The following is a 20,577-nucleotide window of genomic DNA, read 5'->3' on the forward strand; positions in this document are numbered from 1 at the left end:
TATATATTTTCATTTTTATACTTTTAAGCTATAATTTCCTAGTTTTATTTTTCTCTCATTTTCTTCCAATTATTACTGCTCCTACAGTCTTATTTCCTGGTGCTTATTATAACTAAACATAATCTACATTTCTCTAACTGGGAAAAAAACTGGATACTGTAAAAAAGAAAACTGTACCATGGATGACACTACACAGTTTAATTACACTTGCATTAAGAAAATCCTAGCAAGTATTTTATAAACAAATGAGCAGTTAGTGATATTGTCAAATGATAAGATTTAATATGAAAAATAAAATGAAGTAGAAGTCAAATTTGAACTTATATAATTTTAGAATATTTGTTTATGCCTTGGAATCAAATTGCAACACACAGATGACCAGAGGATTAGGATAGTAATCAGTTTAGAACATACATACAGTAAGAAATACATATTTCTCATACTTTTCTCTCATACTTCACTGTCAAGCAATATGTGGTATAACACTATAACTTTTATTATACACAGAGATGGAAATATAACTTATTGAAAGTGGCTAAACATTTTTTTGGATGGGAATGGGACTAATTTCTTCAAAATCTGCCCTGAAACTGGTATGGCAAATGGGCATAAGAATTTCTGATAAATATGATATGGGAAAAAGGCATATTTAGCCTAATAAATAGAGGAAATTATTGGTTAAAATAAACGAATGTTGAATGAGAAAAATACTTCCTTAATAGTTTTGGAAGTAAAGTTATGGAAACACTCTGTATTAGCCAGAGCACTAAGAAAACATTTGCTATGAAATAATACCTCAGGGAATACATCTGATGATACAACAGGCCCCATACTGGTCTAATGTCTATAATTTCATCTAAATGTCAGTAATGGAAAAAAATGAGGGGGAAGGAAGATTACCAAAAACACATGGGCCTGTCTGTCTTTCTAAATGTAACTCTATGGGGATTCTCTATTAGAGTTATATAAAAGCAGAATCTGGTCTGTGACATGTAAGAAAAATTATCTACAACCACGATATTTTCCATGCTGCATCTGTGGGCACAGAGTATGGCTGAGAATTCAAATTCTATGTTTTGTCACACTTATAAAACAGCAGGGAACACTGGAAATTTTCCCTCTTATACTTGGAATCAACTTAAGCCCCCACAAACACCCCACTAAGGGAATCATTTTTTTCTTTCTTTGTATTTCCAGAGAATTTTTCCTCACCAAAAACAACATTTGCTTACTTTTGGCTCTGCTTTCAACTAGGGTGACACAAAATGTATGCCAGGAGAAGTCTGATTATTTCAAGTGGTATTTATTATTTTTTTGGCTCACTTGTCTGAAACAGTGACAGGATCATAGAAGGTGAATTTTGAACAGATCTGAAAGGTTATTTAGTTCACTTCCATAGAGGTCAAAGGTCAAAGGCAGCTTGTAGTAAATCTTTGTAGTTATATCAAAAAGCATTTTAAAAAAGCATAACTTTTATAATGCAGTTTCCACCTTGAGCTCCCTGGGAAATAAAATTTTATAATATGATGTTTACTCAATATCATATTGTAGGGCACCCTTGTCAGTTTTCTTTTGTTGTTTATGTTAGAGATCTGATCGGTAATAATCTTGAAAAGAGGGCTTCCGTAGTACGTATTCATCAGCCTCTACTTTTTCCTCTGAGAACTGTGAAGAGGGCATGTGACCACACAGCCCAGCAGGGAGTCACCAGGCTGGCTTCTAAGGCTTTACCAGGCAATTCACCAGGGTCAGGATCTGACCCCCACCCAGCCTTGTAGCCTTAGGAACTAGGTTACCATGCTGAGGACAGATCTGTCTCTCTGGGTTGGATCCAGTAACTAACTTCACAAGACTGATATATAACCCCAGCATAGTATTAATGCCCAACAAGAAATAGAGCTGTCCCAGGAACAGGAGTACGTGCACCTGCAACCCCAGCCCATTGCCTCAAGTCCAGTTCACTGATTTACAATAAGGAACAACTGTCAAAGCAGTCAATCTATTTGAGAGGATACGAAGACTGCGTTCTCTTCCTATGAGTTAACCTACCTTGAAAAGAAAATAATCAGAACAAGGGAGGTCAGACTGGTGGGATGTTTACCAGCATAAGCCGGTGTAGCTGTCTCACAGTAAGGATGCACACCAGCAAAGGGACTGGAATAGTTGAGAAATATCAGCTACAACCTGCTGCATCCATCGCTAGCGAAATGATGGCCTCGCTATGTGGTTAGAATACTGTCTGCAAACTGGTACAACTCTCTATATCCACCTCCACGTGAGGGGCTGAGGCTCCCTGACTCCTGGACAGAACCTGGACAGGCACTTGCAATACTTGTCTTTTTTTTTCTCCCTCCCCAGCCTTTCTGACTGATAATCTCCTTCAATAAAATTATAGTCAAGTCTTGCAACCTGGAAACTATTCAGACTTTTCAAGGTAAATTTATATATCTAAGCCTTGCTCTATTCGGGTTTTTATTTAAAAATTTAGCCTTTAGAAGGCACTCATAATTCCTTTATTTCCAAGTTCTTGGGAGAATGTTAACAGTTCAGACTATTTTCACAATGTCAGTCGTGTGATTGGCATTTAAAACCCCATGTTTTCTGTTCTACTCTTAACATAACATGCAGTGCCAAGAAACAAATATGTCAATAACAGGAAACATCATTCCTTTTCTCTGAGAATGCATTCTTCCACCATTCCTGAAGTGGACATTTTTCTAGAATCTTCATATAAGAATGTAAGCTCCTAGAGGGCAGGGATTTCTGCCTTGTTTGCTGATTTTTCCCAAGTGCCTACAACAGTGGCGTGCTCAATAAATATTCTTGAATGAGTGAATGACTACAACCTACAATCGAAACCACATATTCACAAAAGAAAAATCAGAAACCAAGAAGTGAGACTCTAAAATAATGCACATTATCAACTTGATGTCTCTCAGTCCACTAACTTTCAACACATCATTCTGTTGAAAAAGGATTATAATGATTATGATAATACATCAGAGTTAATAAGATATTTAACAAATGTCTGTTGACATTTATCAATATAAAATTATTTCAAAATTCTTTTATTATTCCAATTTTTATCTTTGTTCACACATTTTATCCTTTAAATTTATACTTGAAAGAAAGAAGTTTCTGGGGCTACACTTTTTTCTATTAAGTACAGAGTAGAGGTTAATGAAAAGGCTTTACCTATCACTTTATTCTTCTTTCCATTTTTTATAGGCGTGCAAAGCAAACTTCTAATGCACTGCTGGTTTACATTTCCTGTGTTTTCATTCTAAACAAAGTAAAACAGCGAAAAATTGTGAAAAGACTGATTTGCCCATTACATGCTATATAAACTAAATTGCACATCTGAAACCACTAATATATTGATCTCTTATTAGCTTTAGATAACATCAGAGTGCAGAAAATGTACAAATTATAATGAAGTTCACATAAATGCAATATAAAGCAATTAGTCTTTACATTATTAAAAATAATAACCTATATTTCTTTTTTTTCCATTTTACACTCTCCAAGAAGCTTATAGTAATATTAAGCAAAATATTTATTCAGTATCTACCATACCTGTATAGTATCCACCATACCTATGTAGTGGTATCCAAAAGCATTACACCGCTAGGATACCACATGTTACAAACTTGTCCTTCTTTAGTTCCACTACTGTTCTATTGCCCATATTGCTAAAGTTCTAAAAAGGTCTCCTGGATATGCAAATAAAAAAATCAAGGCAGCTGCCTCAAAGTGCAAAGCTTTTCTGAAGTAAGATGAGAGAAAGTACTAGAATTCACAGTTTTCAAGGTCTGAGAAACTGATCTTTGTAGCTTTTGCTGTCAAGGAAAACAGATCTTCGTTTTTCCACAGAGCTACTCACTGTGGTAGATAACCAATTACTTAAGTTCAAGTCATACGGAACTTCATTTTTGAGGATAAACTCAAGAACTCTAGCAACACTATCTAAGGAATGTCATTGGCTTTAAGCAGGTAATAGTTAAATTACCTCAACATTAGTTCATAATTCATTAATACATGTTAAAAAATGATAAAAGTACAGAGAAAAATACTCAAGTATAGCTGACCGCCACTCAACAGGTGTTACGAGCTATTTTATTCTCTTAGATCACTCCTAAATAGCCAGTTCTAGGGCCAGTCCTTCAGCTGCAGAGTCCCTGTAAGTGCACATCTGATGGGAACACAGCCTTCAAGCTCCAAGTCTAAAATGGGGTCACTTACTGTCCAGAGAAATCTCTTGTCCTTACTGACATCTGGGATATTAAGTGGTTCCATAGTATTTTTGACATACTGAGCATACATGTAATTGATTCTGTTTGCATCACGTTCCCTGTGGAAATAACAGATATGAGTTCTTTCTGTGCAGTGAAAAAACATGGGCAAAACAGTTAAATAAATGATTAGAGAAACATACCAATCTTAAATTACAGGGCAAAGTATATGTCTTCATTAGAAAATGCAGCTTTAAATGTATTTGAGGATTTTTAACTTTGGTAGTTACTATAATTGAAATGGTTTGAAAAGACAAAGATCCACAATTTTTCAACCATCTAAACAAGTTTTAAAACTTTACTCATAAGTAATCTTATTACCACTGTTAATGGGCATGTTGATTTTTGTGCCACTTAATGTAAAATCCACATGAATTTTCCCCTATGTCTTATTTTCTCATCAGATTCCAGAATGACTAAGGTCTAGGGCCTGTTTTACTTCCTCAATTATTTCCTTTTTCTATCCAGCCCAATAAAACAATCTTTTACACGTTTCAATCCAAGGGAAATTTCAAGCAGGCCTAAAAGAATTTTGTTAAGCTCTTCTCTGTTCTTTTTTCTGCTTTAAGACCCTTTATATAATATTTTTTTAATTAAAAATTTTTTGAACTTAAAATATTTTTCCCAGTTTCTTGCTTAATAGGTTGAACATAAAAGATTAATCTGATGTCAGAGGGTACATAAGTACAGTGCCAGTGCTGGAGGTGGGAAAACAACAGAACATGTTTTTTCATCAGGAAACCTCATATGTTCCCTGGTGATGGGGATGAATTCGCAAAGAGGGTCAGGTTATACAAATTTACTCCAATTTTAAGGATATGCCTGTATTAATTGTAATAGTACTAACTGAAGAAATAGGAAAGCAGAATAGTAGGAGACATTTCAAAATAAAATATATGTTTCAGGAAAAATGTCCATGTGTTCTGAGTTCTCCAAGTTCCAATATTTTTCCTATCCTCCGTCCTTCTCACCCACCCAAACTGCTTCTTGGGAGAGTAGTTTCAGATGGTGTCCCTGAGCACCAGTGAGTCCACAAAGATTCCTGAAGTCTTGGCCTCATTCCTGGGCAAGGCATGTTAGTGCTTCCTTTCTTTGCTGTTCATTTTAGTCTACGTGTAATTTGGTCAAATCGGGTACTGACCACATGTCTGGTATTATGTATAAATGAAAAAGAAGGAAAAGGAAATGACAGTAGTAACATAGGAATAGATGAACTTCAGACTCAACATTTACTGAGTGATAATGCAGACTGACAATCTGTGAAGGCATGCGGAACATCGTACACATCAGACCTAGGATCCCAAGAAAAAGTTATGAGATAAGTGCAGGATTTAGGTTGACAAAATAATTTTTAAAACTGCAAATATTTTATAGACATCTAAAGTCTCAGGAAAAGAAAACAAGATAATAATAAAGATAAGAAAAATGAAAAGGTGGTTACTGGGAGGAAGAAGTACATTGAAGAAGATACCCTTGTCGAAATCTCTTTTAAAATGATAATATTACTGACTTTCGTTATTCTTCTCATCATTAGGTTAACAGTGTGAGCCACATGAAACCCAAAACAGTTAAGCAACTTGCCAGAGATCATAAATTCAGACTTACAGGTGTTGACATAGAGAAGCAGAAGTACTAAAATTACTTTTAAATCAACAGAAACCTAATTCTTTTTTCAATTCTCCGAAAATTAAGTTTTCCTGACGGTTACTTCAGTGGAAAATGAGTATTAGATTTATTAAAGTTATACGATACCATTTTATTTCTTACTCTGTAAAAAAATGCTGATAAATTCTTAGTTCCTGCGCTCAATAAATACAGACTGAGCACCTGTTCCGTGAGAGGCCCCTTAGCATCAGGAGAGGGACAAACTTATACAGGTCAGTAGCTATCATAAGGGGCTCACCAGCCGGCTGAGGGTTGTGACACAGAACAGACAATACAACGTTTAGTTGAACGTACTCAGGGTAGAGTCTAGTGCAGAGGCTCGCAGCTGCCCCTCAATAACCGTTCTTCCTTTGTCTTGATCTGGGCACGTGGCCACCCAGAATAGAGACTACTTTCTCAGCCACCCTAGTGGCTTGACATGGCCATGTGACTAAGTTCTAGTCAACAGGATGTAAGAGGCACTGTGATTGCTTCTAGAAACCTTACCTAAGGGACAGCGGAGGCATGCTCTCTGCCCCTTCTTTCCCTGTCCTCCATCCTTCCCTTTGAAACAGGGATATGATGGCTGGAGCTGCGTCCCTGATCCTGAAGGGAAGGGCCACATCCTAGAGATGCGGAATAGAAAGCCTGTAGGCGCCTGGGTCCCTGAGGCCTTTGTGGAGCAGAGCAGCATCCCCGACCCTGAGCCGCCTGCCTCTGGGCCGTTACAGGAGACAGTAGTAATACTGCATTCTTGTTTAAGCTATTTTTATTTACGAGTTTTTAAGATTTACGGTCAAACCTAATCCTAACTAGTACAATTGGTAACAATGCGAGCACCACCCATATGGAGAAGATGGACAGACAGCACCTAATGGAGTGGGTTAGAGAGGAGGTGGCATTAGAGAAATGCATGAAAGGCTGGGTGAGATGTAAGGATGTGAAAAAAGACATTAGGAATGAAAGGGAGGGTATTCCAGGAAGGGGAAGAAAACCAAACCAGTAAAACATACGTTGCTGAAATGGAAGAGTTCTGTGTGTATTTGGGAAACATGAAATAGTTACAGATTGTTAGGAATAAAGTGATGGTTTTAGGCTGACAATGTTAGGACAGATAGTGGATGATTCTGAAAGTGCAACACAAGGAATACGGATCTCATTCTTTAAATAACAGGAATCACAGGTAGCCTTGAAAACGTGCCTCTCAGAGCTCCAGCTGCAGGAAGAGTGACTGACTGATGTCTCGAGTTGCCGGGATCTGGAACCGGGACAACGTTTGCACTGAGGCCATGCCTCCCAGGGCTGCCCCTGGACGCTGAGCACAGCAGAGACGCTAAGATAGGCCCATTCCTGGAGACCCAGGATTCTTCTGAGGAGACTGGCTAGAGGACTCCCCAACAGCCGTGCCCAACTTTCCTTAGACTGCTTCCACACAATCCTCCTTCCTTCTTTCCCCCTTTCTTTCACTCTGGATCAGACTTGTGTGGGGGTCTGATGGCTCTCCTAGCCTCTCCCACCTCCTTCTCTCTTTACTCTCACAGGGGGTTCCCCTAATAAATTGGCTGCACATTTAATCCAGTCTCAGCATCTGCTTCTTGGAGGGTCCAGGCTAACCTAGACATCTAAGGCGTTTTGCACAGTGGATATCAAGGGAGTTGTATATGAGTACAACCTTGAGAAGACAAGGGAACACTCACAAATTTCTGTGCTTTAGAACTAAGTGGGAATCACTGCAGGCAATGTGCACCAAAGGCAGAAAAACACATCAGAGATACAGAAACACTAGCTCACACATACTGAGTACTTACTATGTGCCAGAAATTTTCTGAAGCATTTTATGTGCATTATCTCATTTAGTCTTTACTACAATCCTACTGTCATTATCCCCATTTTACAGATGAAGAAACTGAGGCTTCAAGAGGTTAAATAATTTACATGAAGCCCTAGAGCTAATAAGTGGTAAAACTTCAATTTAAATACCATCAGTCTGATTTCAGACTCTACACTCTCCTACTCTGTATCCACAGTTTTTTAAAGTAGTAGGTGTCACTGTATTTAACTATAACTATGTTTTCTAGTATAATAATAATTAGCAAGTACTAACTAGTATATATATTCCAAGAAAGTGAGCCTAAAGGATTAATTCTATGTATTTGTCATTTTATGATAAAAATGTACATTTATAAATTAATATAAAGTTACCTAATATGGAATTATGGCACTAAAATATCTATTTCTTAAAATTAAGAGCCAACATAAACTGTCCCCACTCCACACTCATTTTTTCCTTCTCATTGGGTGGCTCTCTGAATTAAGCACAGAAACTAAAACCTCCCACCATCTGAAATGAACTTCCCTTCTGAAATTCTCAGGCAGCCGAACTCCCAACAGCTTCCTGTGCTTTATCCCACGACAATATGATTCTAATAACTGTGTATAATGTTCACCCTGAATATGTTTTCGTTTTACACTTAACATTTCTAAACTGTCTTCAATATACTATTTTAAATTATAAAAGATAATTAGTGGGTTGGTTAGAAAAATACCAAATGAACCATGCTTTTCAAAAGATACATAACTGCCTACAGAGAATGATTTACTTACTGTGAACATCATCAAACTGTCTAGCATTTAATTTCATGGAAGAGTGTTTGGACTGACAAAGTGTTTAATAATGAGAATTGGAGAGGCCTGAATTCTATCAATAAGCAATTTTAGAAACGCAATAAGGAATCCTCTGGTGAAGTGTCAATATCAGCTTAGTCCTTTTTCAAAATGCTGAAGTTACTCAACACCATTTTAATTCAGAATTGTTGCAAAATTAAGCCCGATATCTAATTTTTATTAAAATAAAAACATATTTATGTCACTAAGAGGTCTCTTATTGCATTATTAGAATAAAGGCTAACTTTAAAACATTTAGCTGAGACAAGGCATTAGTGCTGAATAATTTTCATTACTGTAAAATCAGTTAATCCATCAGTTAAAATGATCCATGTAAATCAGTCTCTTTTAAGGTAATCACACTGACCTAGTTATCTTTTATAAAAAATCTTTATACTAAGACTGCCTTGGAATGATTAAAAAATAAATAAAAGGCAAGAAACTTTCCATTTTGCCTACAGAGAGGGAACATGGTATTCATCAGAAAACAACCTGAATAAATCAAATATATACTAAAATTTCGCTTTTTGAAAAAAGTGCATATTCACCAGTAGAGGTCACTATTACACAAGTCACTGGGCTTATTCAGTTATCACTGAAGAAATTAGAGGACCTGGCTGAATTTATAATAAAAATCAAAATGTGAATACGTAAAATATAATTACACAGACATATGCTCCTGCACAAATATTCAAAGGTAAATGTAAATAATTCATCATTTTATACATTTTATATGCATTATCATACCGATTTTCCTATTGTCCTATGGATATATGTAAATTCACAAATATACAGGTATCTATTTATATTTTTATATTTCTATATATAGCAATTAATTATTTATACAAGCCAGAGTAAAATAATCGAATATTTACATGTGTCTTATCTAGAAGATTCCTAAAATATTCTTTCTAAAAAGCAACAAAAATGTCATACCATCATAAAATCAAAATAATATATATTAATGCTCCTCATAAGAAAAGAAACTTGATGACTGAACTAGGCGGTTCAGCCTGATACCAGCATTTAAGAGGGATACACTGGGGCCGGCCCCGTGGCTTAGCGGTTAAGTGCTCGCGCTGCGCTACTGGCGGCCTGGGCCCTCCGGCCATGCTGAGGCCGCGTCCCACATACAGCAACTAGAAGACTGTGCAACTATGACATACAACTATCTACTGGGGCTTTGGGGGGAAAAAAAAAGGAGGAGGATTGGCAATGGATGTTAGCTCAGAGCCGGTCTTCCTCAGCAAAAAGAGGAGGATTAGCATGGATGTTAGCTCAGGGCTGATCTTCCTCACAAAAAAAAAAAAGAGAGATACGTACATACTCACCGGGACATGTGCATATTACCACACATTCAAAAAGGATTCAATACTAACTAAAACAATGTCAAATAGCTAGGAAATACACGGGGGGCAGGAAAGAACAGCCATGGAGATGGGATACAAACTACAGTTCATGACCAGCGATGACAAGAGAGACACAAAAGTCAGCTCTTCAGTTATCACTATGTGAACCAAAAACTCCAGGCCAGCAGAAGAATCTCTGGGTAGAGATACCATGGCTTATCTACCTCGACTACACACCCCACGCCAAGTCAGCAGTGAAGGCCCAAGTCAGGTGTATCTTCTGAGTTTAATGAATTCCCCATCTGCCCCCAAGTTACATCCGCCCCTTTGCTAGTTCCTAAAATTCTTTTAATAGGAGAAACCGCTTTTCATTGTATCGTGTTGTTAAAATAATAGTCTAGAAACAATGAGTTTTGATTTAAATACAATCGTTTAACAAACTAACAGCTTTAAGTCACTGTGGTCAACAGTTTCTCCATCTTTTTTTTTTTTTTTATAATTTTATTTATTTACTTTTTCCCCCAAAGCCCCAGTAGATAGTTGTATGTCATAGCTGCACATCCTTCTAGTTGCTGTATGTGGGACGCGGCCTCAGCATGGCCAGAGAAGCGGTGCCTCGGTGAGTGCCCGGGATCCGAACCCGGGCCGCCAGCAGCGGAGCGCACGCACTTAACCGCTAAGCCACGGGGCCGGCCCAGTTTCTCCATCTTGATGGGGGAAGACATAAGAGGACAGATCTGCTTTATATGATGTATAGAGATAATTTTTGTTTTGTTTGTTACTTTTTATTACAACTTTTTATTACAAACATTTTCTTCCAATTTTTTATGATAAACATTTTGAATTATCCAAGAAAGCTGAAAGTAAAATGAATAGCTTACTCGTTGACTCAACAATTTTTAACATTTTGCCATGTTTGCTTTATCTACATATGTTATGTGTAAATATATATATTTGTTTGAATATATGAAATTTAGATACATTTACTTATTTCTCTTTGGCTGACCCATTTTAAAGTAAGGTGCAGACGTGACATGAAACACTTCATCCTTAAATACACCAGCATGAATCTCCTAAAAATAAGAACATTCTCCTACTAACCATAATATCTTCTTAATTTTAATTTTATTTATTTATTTATTTTTTTCCCCCAAAGCCCCAGTAGATAGTTGTATGTCATAGTTGCACATCCCTCCAGTTGCTGTATGTGGGACGCGGCCTCAGCATGGCCGGAGAAGCGGTGCGTCAGTGCGCGCCCGGGATCCGAACCCAGGCCGCCCAGCAGCGGAGCATGAGCACCCAACCACTAAGCCACAGGGCCGGCCCATGATATCTTCTTAATTTCAAAGAAAAGTAACAATAATTCCCCATCAACATCTAGTATCTGGTCCACATTCAAATTTGCAATTGTCCTCAAAATGACTTTGATAGCTGTTTTATTTTTAACCAGGATCTAATCAAGGCTCATGTATTGCATTTGCTGTTGTGTCCAAGAGCAGTCCCTCCCTCCATTTTATTCAGTGATACTGACTTTTTGAAGAGACCAGGCCAGTTAACTTATAGAATGTTCTTTAGTTTAGATTTGCACCGAGTTTATTTTTAAAGCATCACCACCAAGGAAGGAGCTTGGTTACTGAGAACAGTACTAATTCTGACATCATTCACTACATGAAATAATTCTTTGATAGGTCAACTGTAGGGAAAAAAATCTGGAACTTTAATATCAAACAGTAAAGTTAAGATAATGTTCTATTTCCATGATCATATGAGGCTTTTAGATATAATATCAATAATTAGGGGTAAAATAAGTTGAGACAAATGAACAATGAATAATGTGATAAATAGCATTATGCCCAAGAATTCCTGACACTTTATCCTGGCTGACTTATATTACTTAGAACATCCTATAACTTAAGCAAACAATACCAGTTTTTTTGCTAAGGGTGAAAAAGGAATATGAGAAAGAACATTTGGTAGTTTACTCTAAACCCTTTCTAAATTCTTCAGAAAGCACATATAAAATTGGGGCAATAACATCTATAACCTAGATCATCCAACTACGTTCTACTGTTTCTGAGTGACAATTAACAACAAAAAAATGAATACAAATCTTAAAATTACAAAAGAACATGAAAAAGCAATGAACTACCACAGAGATCTGGGCTGATTCCAGCCATGGGGTACAGGTACTAGTGTGATGGGGATCACAGGCTTCCTTCTGGTATTGGTTAAATCCCCACGGCTGATTCCAAATCAGAACAGATTCACAGAACAGTCTGTTCAGAAGCCAATCACAATTCCAGTGAGGGTCCAAAATGCAATGAAAAAGTATAATTGAAATGTAGTACTCGTGGGTTTTACATGAGCCAGTTCACAAAAAACACCACACCCAGGCCTGTACTAATTGCGACACCATTCATCAGATGAAAGAATTCTCCAATAGGTCAACTGCAGTAAAAAAAAAATCCTGGAATTTTAACATCAAATAGTAAAATATTTTCACAAATAAAATTATTTGTGGGGGAAGAGAGCAGTTTGTAGCTTCTATGTCCTAAACTAAACAGATCATGAAATAACTATTTAGCCAGTATTATATACCTGTGATAAAGGCAGAGAATAAGTATTTTACCTTGTTAAAGTATCGGATGATTTTTCTAATTCCTCACACTCCATGTGAAACACACTAGAAAAAGAATCCTGAAAACAGAGTGACAACACAGACTGAGATATAGTTTGACAACGTAATGAAAACTATCTAGACACAGACATACGGGTCTGGGGAACTGACTGAAGATACCAACACTTGTGATATTTTTTAACTCACTCTCCAACTGACCCCAGTACTCACTTCTTGACATCCCCAAACGTCCTTCCCATTATCGAAAGCCATGTTGCTAGTGTTTCTGATATTTTCTTGCAAAAATGCTTATCTCAGTACTATTTGCTTTTGTTTTTCTACCAGGTGTTAATGAATATGTTAGCTTCAAACTTTCTCTATATTTATTCGAAATCCTCAAGTTTTAGCTTTTAAGTATACACTGATTACTGTTGTTAGATCTTTTTTAAAAGACATATGAGTCAATAATATTTTATGAGATCATTAAAATAATTGTGAAGATTTTAGCAACATAGAAAAGTACTTTTGAAGTTACATGAAAAGCAGAACACAACTGAATAATGAAATGGAAGGAAACAGAAATAAAACAATGATATTAGTTTAATTTGGGGATAGAAAACTGAGTACATGTTTTCTCTTGCTTACATTTGGATTTTTGCTTATGTTGTTGGAATATTTTTAATCAAAAAATAATTATAATATAAATAAACATCAAGTCACTTAATTCCTAAAACCAACAAATTAAGTTGTTAAAACTGAGCAAAATACATTAATTGTCATAATGCCAAGCTATACTTCAAAGCACCACTGATTCAAGACATTTGCTGCTATGATAGGTGTTAACTGGTAGAAGCATGAGCTGAATGTTAATTAAAGTGATATTTAAGTTGTCTAAAAAAGGAGTGCCTTACATATAACTTCAAAAATTAAATGCTAAAGAGCAGGTCACAGAGAAGAAATAATAAATTGACAGGGGCTGGCCCGGTGGCATAAGTGGTTAAGTGCGCATGCTCCGCTGTGGTCCGGGCTTTGCCAGTTCGGAACCCCGGGCGCACACCGACGCACTGCTTGGCAAGCCATGCTGTGGTGGCGTCCCATATAAAGTAGAGGAAGATGGGCACGGATGTTAGCCCAGGGCCAGTCTTCCTCAGCAAAAAGAGGAAGATTGGCAGATGTTAGCACAGAGCTATCTCCTCACACAAAAAATAATAATAATAATAATAAATTGACATACCGCATTAACAAGTTCTGACCTGAACTTTAAAAGGATAGCTACTATCTTGTAATCATCTCTATATTAAGAATTTTATAACTGATTGAAAAATGAAATAATATCTATGAGAATACTGATTATCTTATAGCACAGTGAATTCTCATTTGATATGCTATTAATAAGAATTACACACACACACAAAATGATTCAGATAATGCTGAGTCATACAGTATACTCTTACTATCTAAAACAAAATTTTTTTAATATGTTAAGTATTAAATATCTTTTATTATTCTACTTCCCTAAAAATATCAATTCAGATATCATATATGGATTATAGCTGACCTATGCAAGTGGTAATCCCCACTCTCTTTTCCTAACTCACCAATGAAGAGCCTATTCTCAGCGTCTAAAGGAAAAGAAAAACAACTGCACCAAAAAGAAATATCCCAAATGCAGTGGTTCACAGGTTGAGAAGGGAAAGAAAGTGCATCAAGGAAAACTGCCTTAGGCTAGGGGCCTGATTCTAACAGCAAACTCAGCTGGGCTGTTTAGAAGTAGCTAGCACTCTATGAGAACGCTCCATCTTTCTGCACACATCTGTTTCTTTACCTTACAAATCAATGGATTGAAATCTACCAATAAGAACAGTTTTCCATTGTTGGTAAAGAACTTGGGACTAATAAGCACCTTTAATAACATTGCCTTTACTGGGCCATGCCTTTTATAATTTCTGGTTAAAAAAAAAATTTTGGACCGAGCCCTTTCAGAAGCGGGGGTCAACCTGTTCACAGCAACCAGGGCAACACTATTCCTGACCATAAAAGGTGTGCACACTGTAATGACAAAGTATTTCTCCATTAAGGTCGTATAGCCATTGACAAAAGCAGTACACAGACGTTCCCATGGTAACTACTCAGTGGAGGGGCACACAGGTGAAAGCATGCATTCAAGGCATCCTGCAACCTCACCTCTACCCCTTCTCAACCAGAACAGCTCAAACTCTGATCAGCTTTACATAAACAACCATATATAGTTGGGTTTGAGCGAGAGTTCTGAGGCTAACATGAGGTTTACAAGCAGTGCTTTAAGAAATGTAAGTTTCTATCTTTCTAAAAATAAAAAAGTCATACTCTGTACTCACGGAGCAATCTTCATCCACTATGAAAATGGTGCATTTCTGCACCTGCATGAAAGAGATAATAGTGGCAGCTATTTTCTTTAGAATTACTTCTAATGATTGTTGTTCTTCAAAAATTAAGCTAGCAAGGTCAAGCAGCACCTAGACAAAAAAATTAAGAGCTTATTATTTAGTAATTGTTTGTAATTATTAAAGTAATACAGTAATTTATATGGGTTATAAGTTGCTTATATATCATCTAACAAGTTACAACCAAGTTTGTGTTCAAGTATTAAATATATAAATCTCTGCTTACTAACAAAACTTCCCTGTTGATTGTTGTACAGTTAGTATAATGGTTATGATCACAGACTCTGAAGCAGAGTCATCAGTTTTAATCCTGACTCCCTTCCTGCTAGCTTTGTGATCTAGGGCAAGTTTCTTGAAAAGAGGGAAAACAAACAGTAGTACCAAAATCAAAGGGCTGTTGTGAGGACTAAATAAATTAACATTAGGAAGCATTCTGAACAGTATCTGATACATAAAACACACTGTTGTTGTTATTCCAAACTTCTGAGATCAACATGATCAACATTTTCACAGAGCACAGTAAATACTGTCCAAAGTAAACCAAGGTTTAAGAGTTCCTTTTGTGTTTTGCCTGGTAATTTCTCTTTCCTTTGAATTCCATAGAATTTCTTCTAATCTCACAAGGTATTTGTGTGATGAAGGGGGACTAAGGGTGTTACAGAAAGTTTATTGGAGGTGATACTATCCTAGCTGAGGCCTGAAAGATGAAGTGGAAGGTGAAGTGGGGAAGGTAAATAGTTCAGTCAAAAAGAACTGAATTGAGAGAAAGTAGCATACTGCAAGTTTTGATCAAGTTTTATGAGAATATAGAGAGTAAAGAGAACTGGGGAGATGACACCGCAGAGTTGAGCAGAGAAAGAACCCCAAAAGCCCTGTATGTCTTTTGAAGCAGTATGGACCATTATGAATTGCAGGAAGGAAGTGACAAGATCACAGCTGGGTTCATAAAAATGGGGACTGGAATCACAGGGTGGCAAGAATGCAGCAGAGAGAACAGTTAGGAAGATACTGCAGTTGAAGGCAATGGAAAGTCCAATAACTTATTAAAACAAGTTCTAAAAAGAGAAAAAAGAGGGTAGGGGAGACGAATTATCAAAGAAATAATGAAAAAGAATTACATAAAATTGAAGGGCTTAAGTCTCTAGACTGAAAGGGATGACCAGGTACCAGCCTGATGAATGAAAAAAGAGTCATATTGTGAAATTAAGTTACAAAAGCAGATAAGGAAATCATTTGAAAAGCTTATAGACAAAAGAAAAAAAAAATCTACAAAGAGCCAAGAATCACAATAACATGGATGCTAGTTAGAAGACAAAGTACTACCTTTAAATTCTGAGAAAATGATTTTTCAATTTAGAATTTTTTTTTGTGAGGAAGATCAGCACTGAGCTAACATCCATGCCAATCCTCCTCTTTTTGCTGAGGAAGACTGGCCCTGAGCTAACATCTATTGCCAATCTTTCTCCTTTTCTTCCCTTTTTCTCCCGAAAGCCCGGGCAGATAGTTGTATGTCATAGTTGCACATCATTCTAGTTGCTCAATGTGGGACACTGCCTCAGCACGGCCCGACAAGCAGTGTGTTGGTGCGCGCCCAGGATCCGAACCCGGGCCACCAGTCGCGGAGCGCGCGCACGTAACTGCTAAGCCACAGGGCCGGCCCCTCAATTTAGAATTTTATACCCAGCCAAACTGGTAGGATGATACAGTAGACATTTTCATACATTCAAGAACTCAGAAAGCTTACTCACCAATATTCTTTCTCAAGTAGTTAATTGAGAATATGCTGCAATAAAACAAGGAAGTAAACTGATAAAGAAGGAGCTATGGGATCCAGTGGAGTCTTTCTAAGAAAGCAGTGAAGGAGAGTTCTATGATGACACCTGTACAGCAGGCATGAGGAGAAATAGTTTAGCTTGTGTGAAAATTAATAAAGGGAAATCTCATTTAAAATGGAGTCAGGAGGCCAGAAGCGGGGAGTTCCCACGCAGTACCACACCAGGTCAATTATAGGAAAGATAGTCAATTACAGACCCCAATAGAAAGTACTAAATAGGAAAGAATTGTCAATTACAGGAAGAAAAATACATTGCATCCCAAACAGAAATCATTACCCTAGCAACTCAGCCAATGGAAAACCATCACCACCCTGAACTCTTGCTTTTCTCCAACGGACTTTCCTTCAAAACAACCCCTCCCAATATCCTCCTTTTTCCCTATAAAATAACATGCCTCTCCTTTGATTGTCGGATTTGCCTATGGTCTGCCATAGCATGCATATGCTGAATTGGAATTCTCTGGCTATTCCTGAATAAACTTGTTTCACTGGTAAAATAACTGGTTGTTTTATTTTTAAGGTTGACACTTGGAAGAGGAAAGATGGAAAACCTCAATTTGGAGATCTCCAAGAAAAAGAAGCAAGCAACAGAATGCTGTAAAAAATGGAGAGTTTGGAGGGAAAAACCAACAACATGAAGGTACACTAGAGCAAGAAGTTCAAGGAAAAAAAGAATGGAATTCAGAAATATCAAGAAAAACTACAAGTTATATAACAAAGGTAATATGAACAACATTTACGTAGTCATAATACTTATAAACACTTTATTTTAAATTACAACTTTAGAATTAACCTAGACAAAGCTTAAGAAAAGTCAATCCTGGTTGTAGAACAATATATATGTTATCAACATGAGCAATATAAAAGAAAAAGTCAAGATGGGAAAAGCAGAGGTAAGGAGTGGTAGCTGGGAAGGAAAGATGAGAGTTGCTAAGATCCTCACCTTATAAAGCATGGGATCAAGAAATGATGTCTCTAGTTGACAGAGCAAGAACTAAAAGCCTTATTTAACATTACAAATGCAACCCATCCAGTAACTTAAAACAGCGACATAATGATACTGGTCGGATCAGGGTAATGGAAGGCAGAGGGTGGTCTAAGTCAAATAAGTCCTCATCTGTCAAGTTAATGAATATTGTCTAACAGGGAAAAAGCAACAGAACATAGAAAATAGGAAATGGAAATAACTATTAGTAGAAACAGCCAAAATATTTGGAAACTTAAATCTGTACTATTTGGATTTTTAGTCATATGCATATATTACTTGGATAAAAATTTAACAATTTTTTAAAAAAGAATTTCTATACTCTCTTTAGTAATCACACTTGCCTGATTTCTCTTGTTCTCCAGCAGTGAAGTCTCATAGAGTTGAGCATTATGAAGAACAATACCACAAAATGCCAAATACGCAGCAAAGTCCTAGAAAACAGGTAAGACAACAGCCAAATAAGAATTGTCTATAAAACTGTCCTGTTACATTGCCTGAAAAAACAAAAGACATCAAAAAACATTTATAGTTGAAATAAATAGGAGAAAGCCAAAAGTGTAGATGTTTATTCTGCATAAAATTAGGACCTGATGCAAAGCAAGTGTTAGCTGAATGGCACAAGTAGTAGGTGACAAGTGTTAATATAATCTCCTCAAGTCGTACATTAGTTATAAATTAACAAGAGAAAGAGGGGAGGGACACAGATCTCTTTATATCATTTGAAATTGAAACTGGCTCTATATAAAATCTGTTGTAGTCTCTGAATGATAATAAGACTTGGATCTCTGCCGACTATATAAATAGCTTATAACTTATTACTGGGGCAAACGAAAGCTCACATACTTGTTAAGAGAATATTGGCAATAACAGTCCCATATAAAGTTGCAAATATGAGTTTAAATATGTTCTTTTTTAACATGGATCTATCATCATTATACTGTACTAGGGTGATACGTTCACAATTATATTATTGATTAACATAAATCTTTACATGGTATACTGTGTTCACAATCATGGATTTATTTTGCCAAGAGATGATACAGCCTAAGAATGCAAATCTTTCAAGAGGGGTTTACATTAATGGACTGTAAACAAATAATGGAATATAAAGCCAATCTAGAACCATGTTCCCCACCAAATGTTCTCAGGTGTCATTAACAGAAGAGGAGACTATATGTCTATTACACTGATTTAAAAAGGTACTTGCTATGTTCTGAAGCAATTAAGACCTGGGGACCACACACGTGCCAATACAGCCTACAGCATGGAGACAAAAATAACTCTGTCTTGTCTGAATGTCTTCCAAAGGCACCTACTACTTTTCAGGGGAGTGACATAAATAGCAATGGGCTTGAATAGGAAGAATTCAGTGGGCTCCATGATATGCATATAACTGCATATTCAAGAAGAGAAATAATAAAACCTACTGACAGAATGAAGTTATAAACAGGTTTAAGGGCTTCCGTCCTTAAATGGAAAGCATGTTGATGTGGTGCGGTGTGGAATGTATTCCTTCAGAGTTGGACGAGAGGAGTAATAAAATAATGCTGACTGCCGTTCTTTCTAAAGCTAAATTCACATCATCCAGCCTGAATTCACACCTTGGCGCCCCACCGTCTGTGTGCAAAGCTTATAAAACATTCTGAAATTTCACCAGGAGGCAATTCCAATTTTTAGCTGACCTGGAGTGCTGAACTTGGAGCCCTGTTTAGGGGTTTTACTCAAGGTTGAATTTCTTTATAGTGGTGATGAAAGGTAAATGAGATACTTAAAATACCATGGCACCCGCTTATGGCCCTAACAGGCACACAGCCCTGGGGGAGGCTTGGCAGCACAGCGAGCAGGGGGTTGGGGGGGTTTCTGCTGACTGAATGCCACAGGTCCTCCAAAGTCAGGTCAGCACTGTATTGAGCCATAGGAAAGAGACACTTTGGAACATTTCATATCACTTAAACTATCATGTTTTTTGTAATCAACAATTTCAGCAACAGCTAATTCTAGAGGTCTATACACTATAAATAGAAAGCATCTTCCTAAACTGACATCACACCAGACACAAGTTTGGGTACCTTTTCATCCTTTTCAGTGAATGTCCCACCATTGCCCGATTTCTTGTTGATGGCCTGGGCTACGCCAACAACCTGGTATAAGCAGAGAAAAGTGGTAATTTCGTTGACCGAAATTATTGGCACAAATTCACCAAAGTGTGTTTACAGAAGAATTTCTACATGTGCTTTAAAATAACAATAAGCTACAAAACCAAAACAAAACCCCTCAGCATTTGAACTAGTTCTGTATCATTTACTACATTCTTTTTCCCTAATAAGAGTTCAAATGTTTTTAACTTCTTGGCAATCACATTTTTTTTTTTTTTGTGAGGAAAACCAGCCCTGAGCTAACATCTGATGCCAATCCTCCTCTTTTTGCTGAGGAAGACTGGCCCTGGGCTAACATCCATGCCCATCTTACTCCACTTTATATAGGACGCCGCCACAGCATGGCTTGACAAGCAGTGCGTCGGTGCGCGCCAGGGATCCGAACCTGCGACCCCCAGGCTGCCGCAGCAGAGCGCGCGCACTTAACCGCTTGCGCCACCGGGCCGGCCCCAGCAATTACATTTTAAGTGAATATTTGTCATAGTTCTTGAATAAAAAATAAACACTAAATTTCTATCACATTCAAATAAAATATATGATAAAATGAACATTTTATACTGGTTTTAAATATAATATTTCAAACGGGCTAAATGCTCTTCTACTGAAAATG

The 20,577-nt window shown here is 37.1% G+C and overlaps 1 protein-coding gene across 3 annotated transcripts in view; it reads right to left on the bottom strand.

Moving 5' to 3' along the window:
- Positions 1-20,577, bottom strand: part of PDE5A (phosphodiesterase 5A) — a 131,802-nt gene that overhangs the window by 56,907 nt on the left and 54,318 nt on the right. For all 3 annotated transcript variants that reach the window (XM_058549977.1, XM_058549979.1, XM_058549978.1), the window contains exons 4-9: positions 19,881-19,952; positions 18,153-18,242; positions 14,924-15,061; positions 12,579-12,646; positions 4,243-4,351; positions 3,196-3,283 (exon numbers count right to left, since the gene is read on the bottom strand). In XM_058549977.1, the coding sequence (XP_058405960.1) occupies positions 3,196-3,283; positions 4,243-4,351; positions 12,579-12,646; positions 14,924-15,061; positions 18,153-18,242; positions 19,881-19,952 (565 nt within the window). The remainder of the gene's footprint in view (positions 1-3,195; positions 3,284-4,242; positions 4,352-12,578; positions 12,647-14,923; positions 15,062-18,152; positions 18,243-19,880; positions 19,953-20,577) is intronic.

The sequence above is a fragment of the Diceros bicornis genome, chromosome 11, assembly GCF_020826845.1.
Source record: "Diceros bicornis minor isolate mBicDic1 chromosome 11, mDicBic1.mat.cur, whole genome shotgun sequence".
Taxonomy (NCBI): domain Eukaryota; kingdom Metazoa; phylum Chordata; class Mammalia; order Perissodactyla; family Rhinocerotidae; genus Diceros; species Diceros bicornis.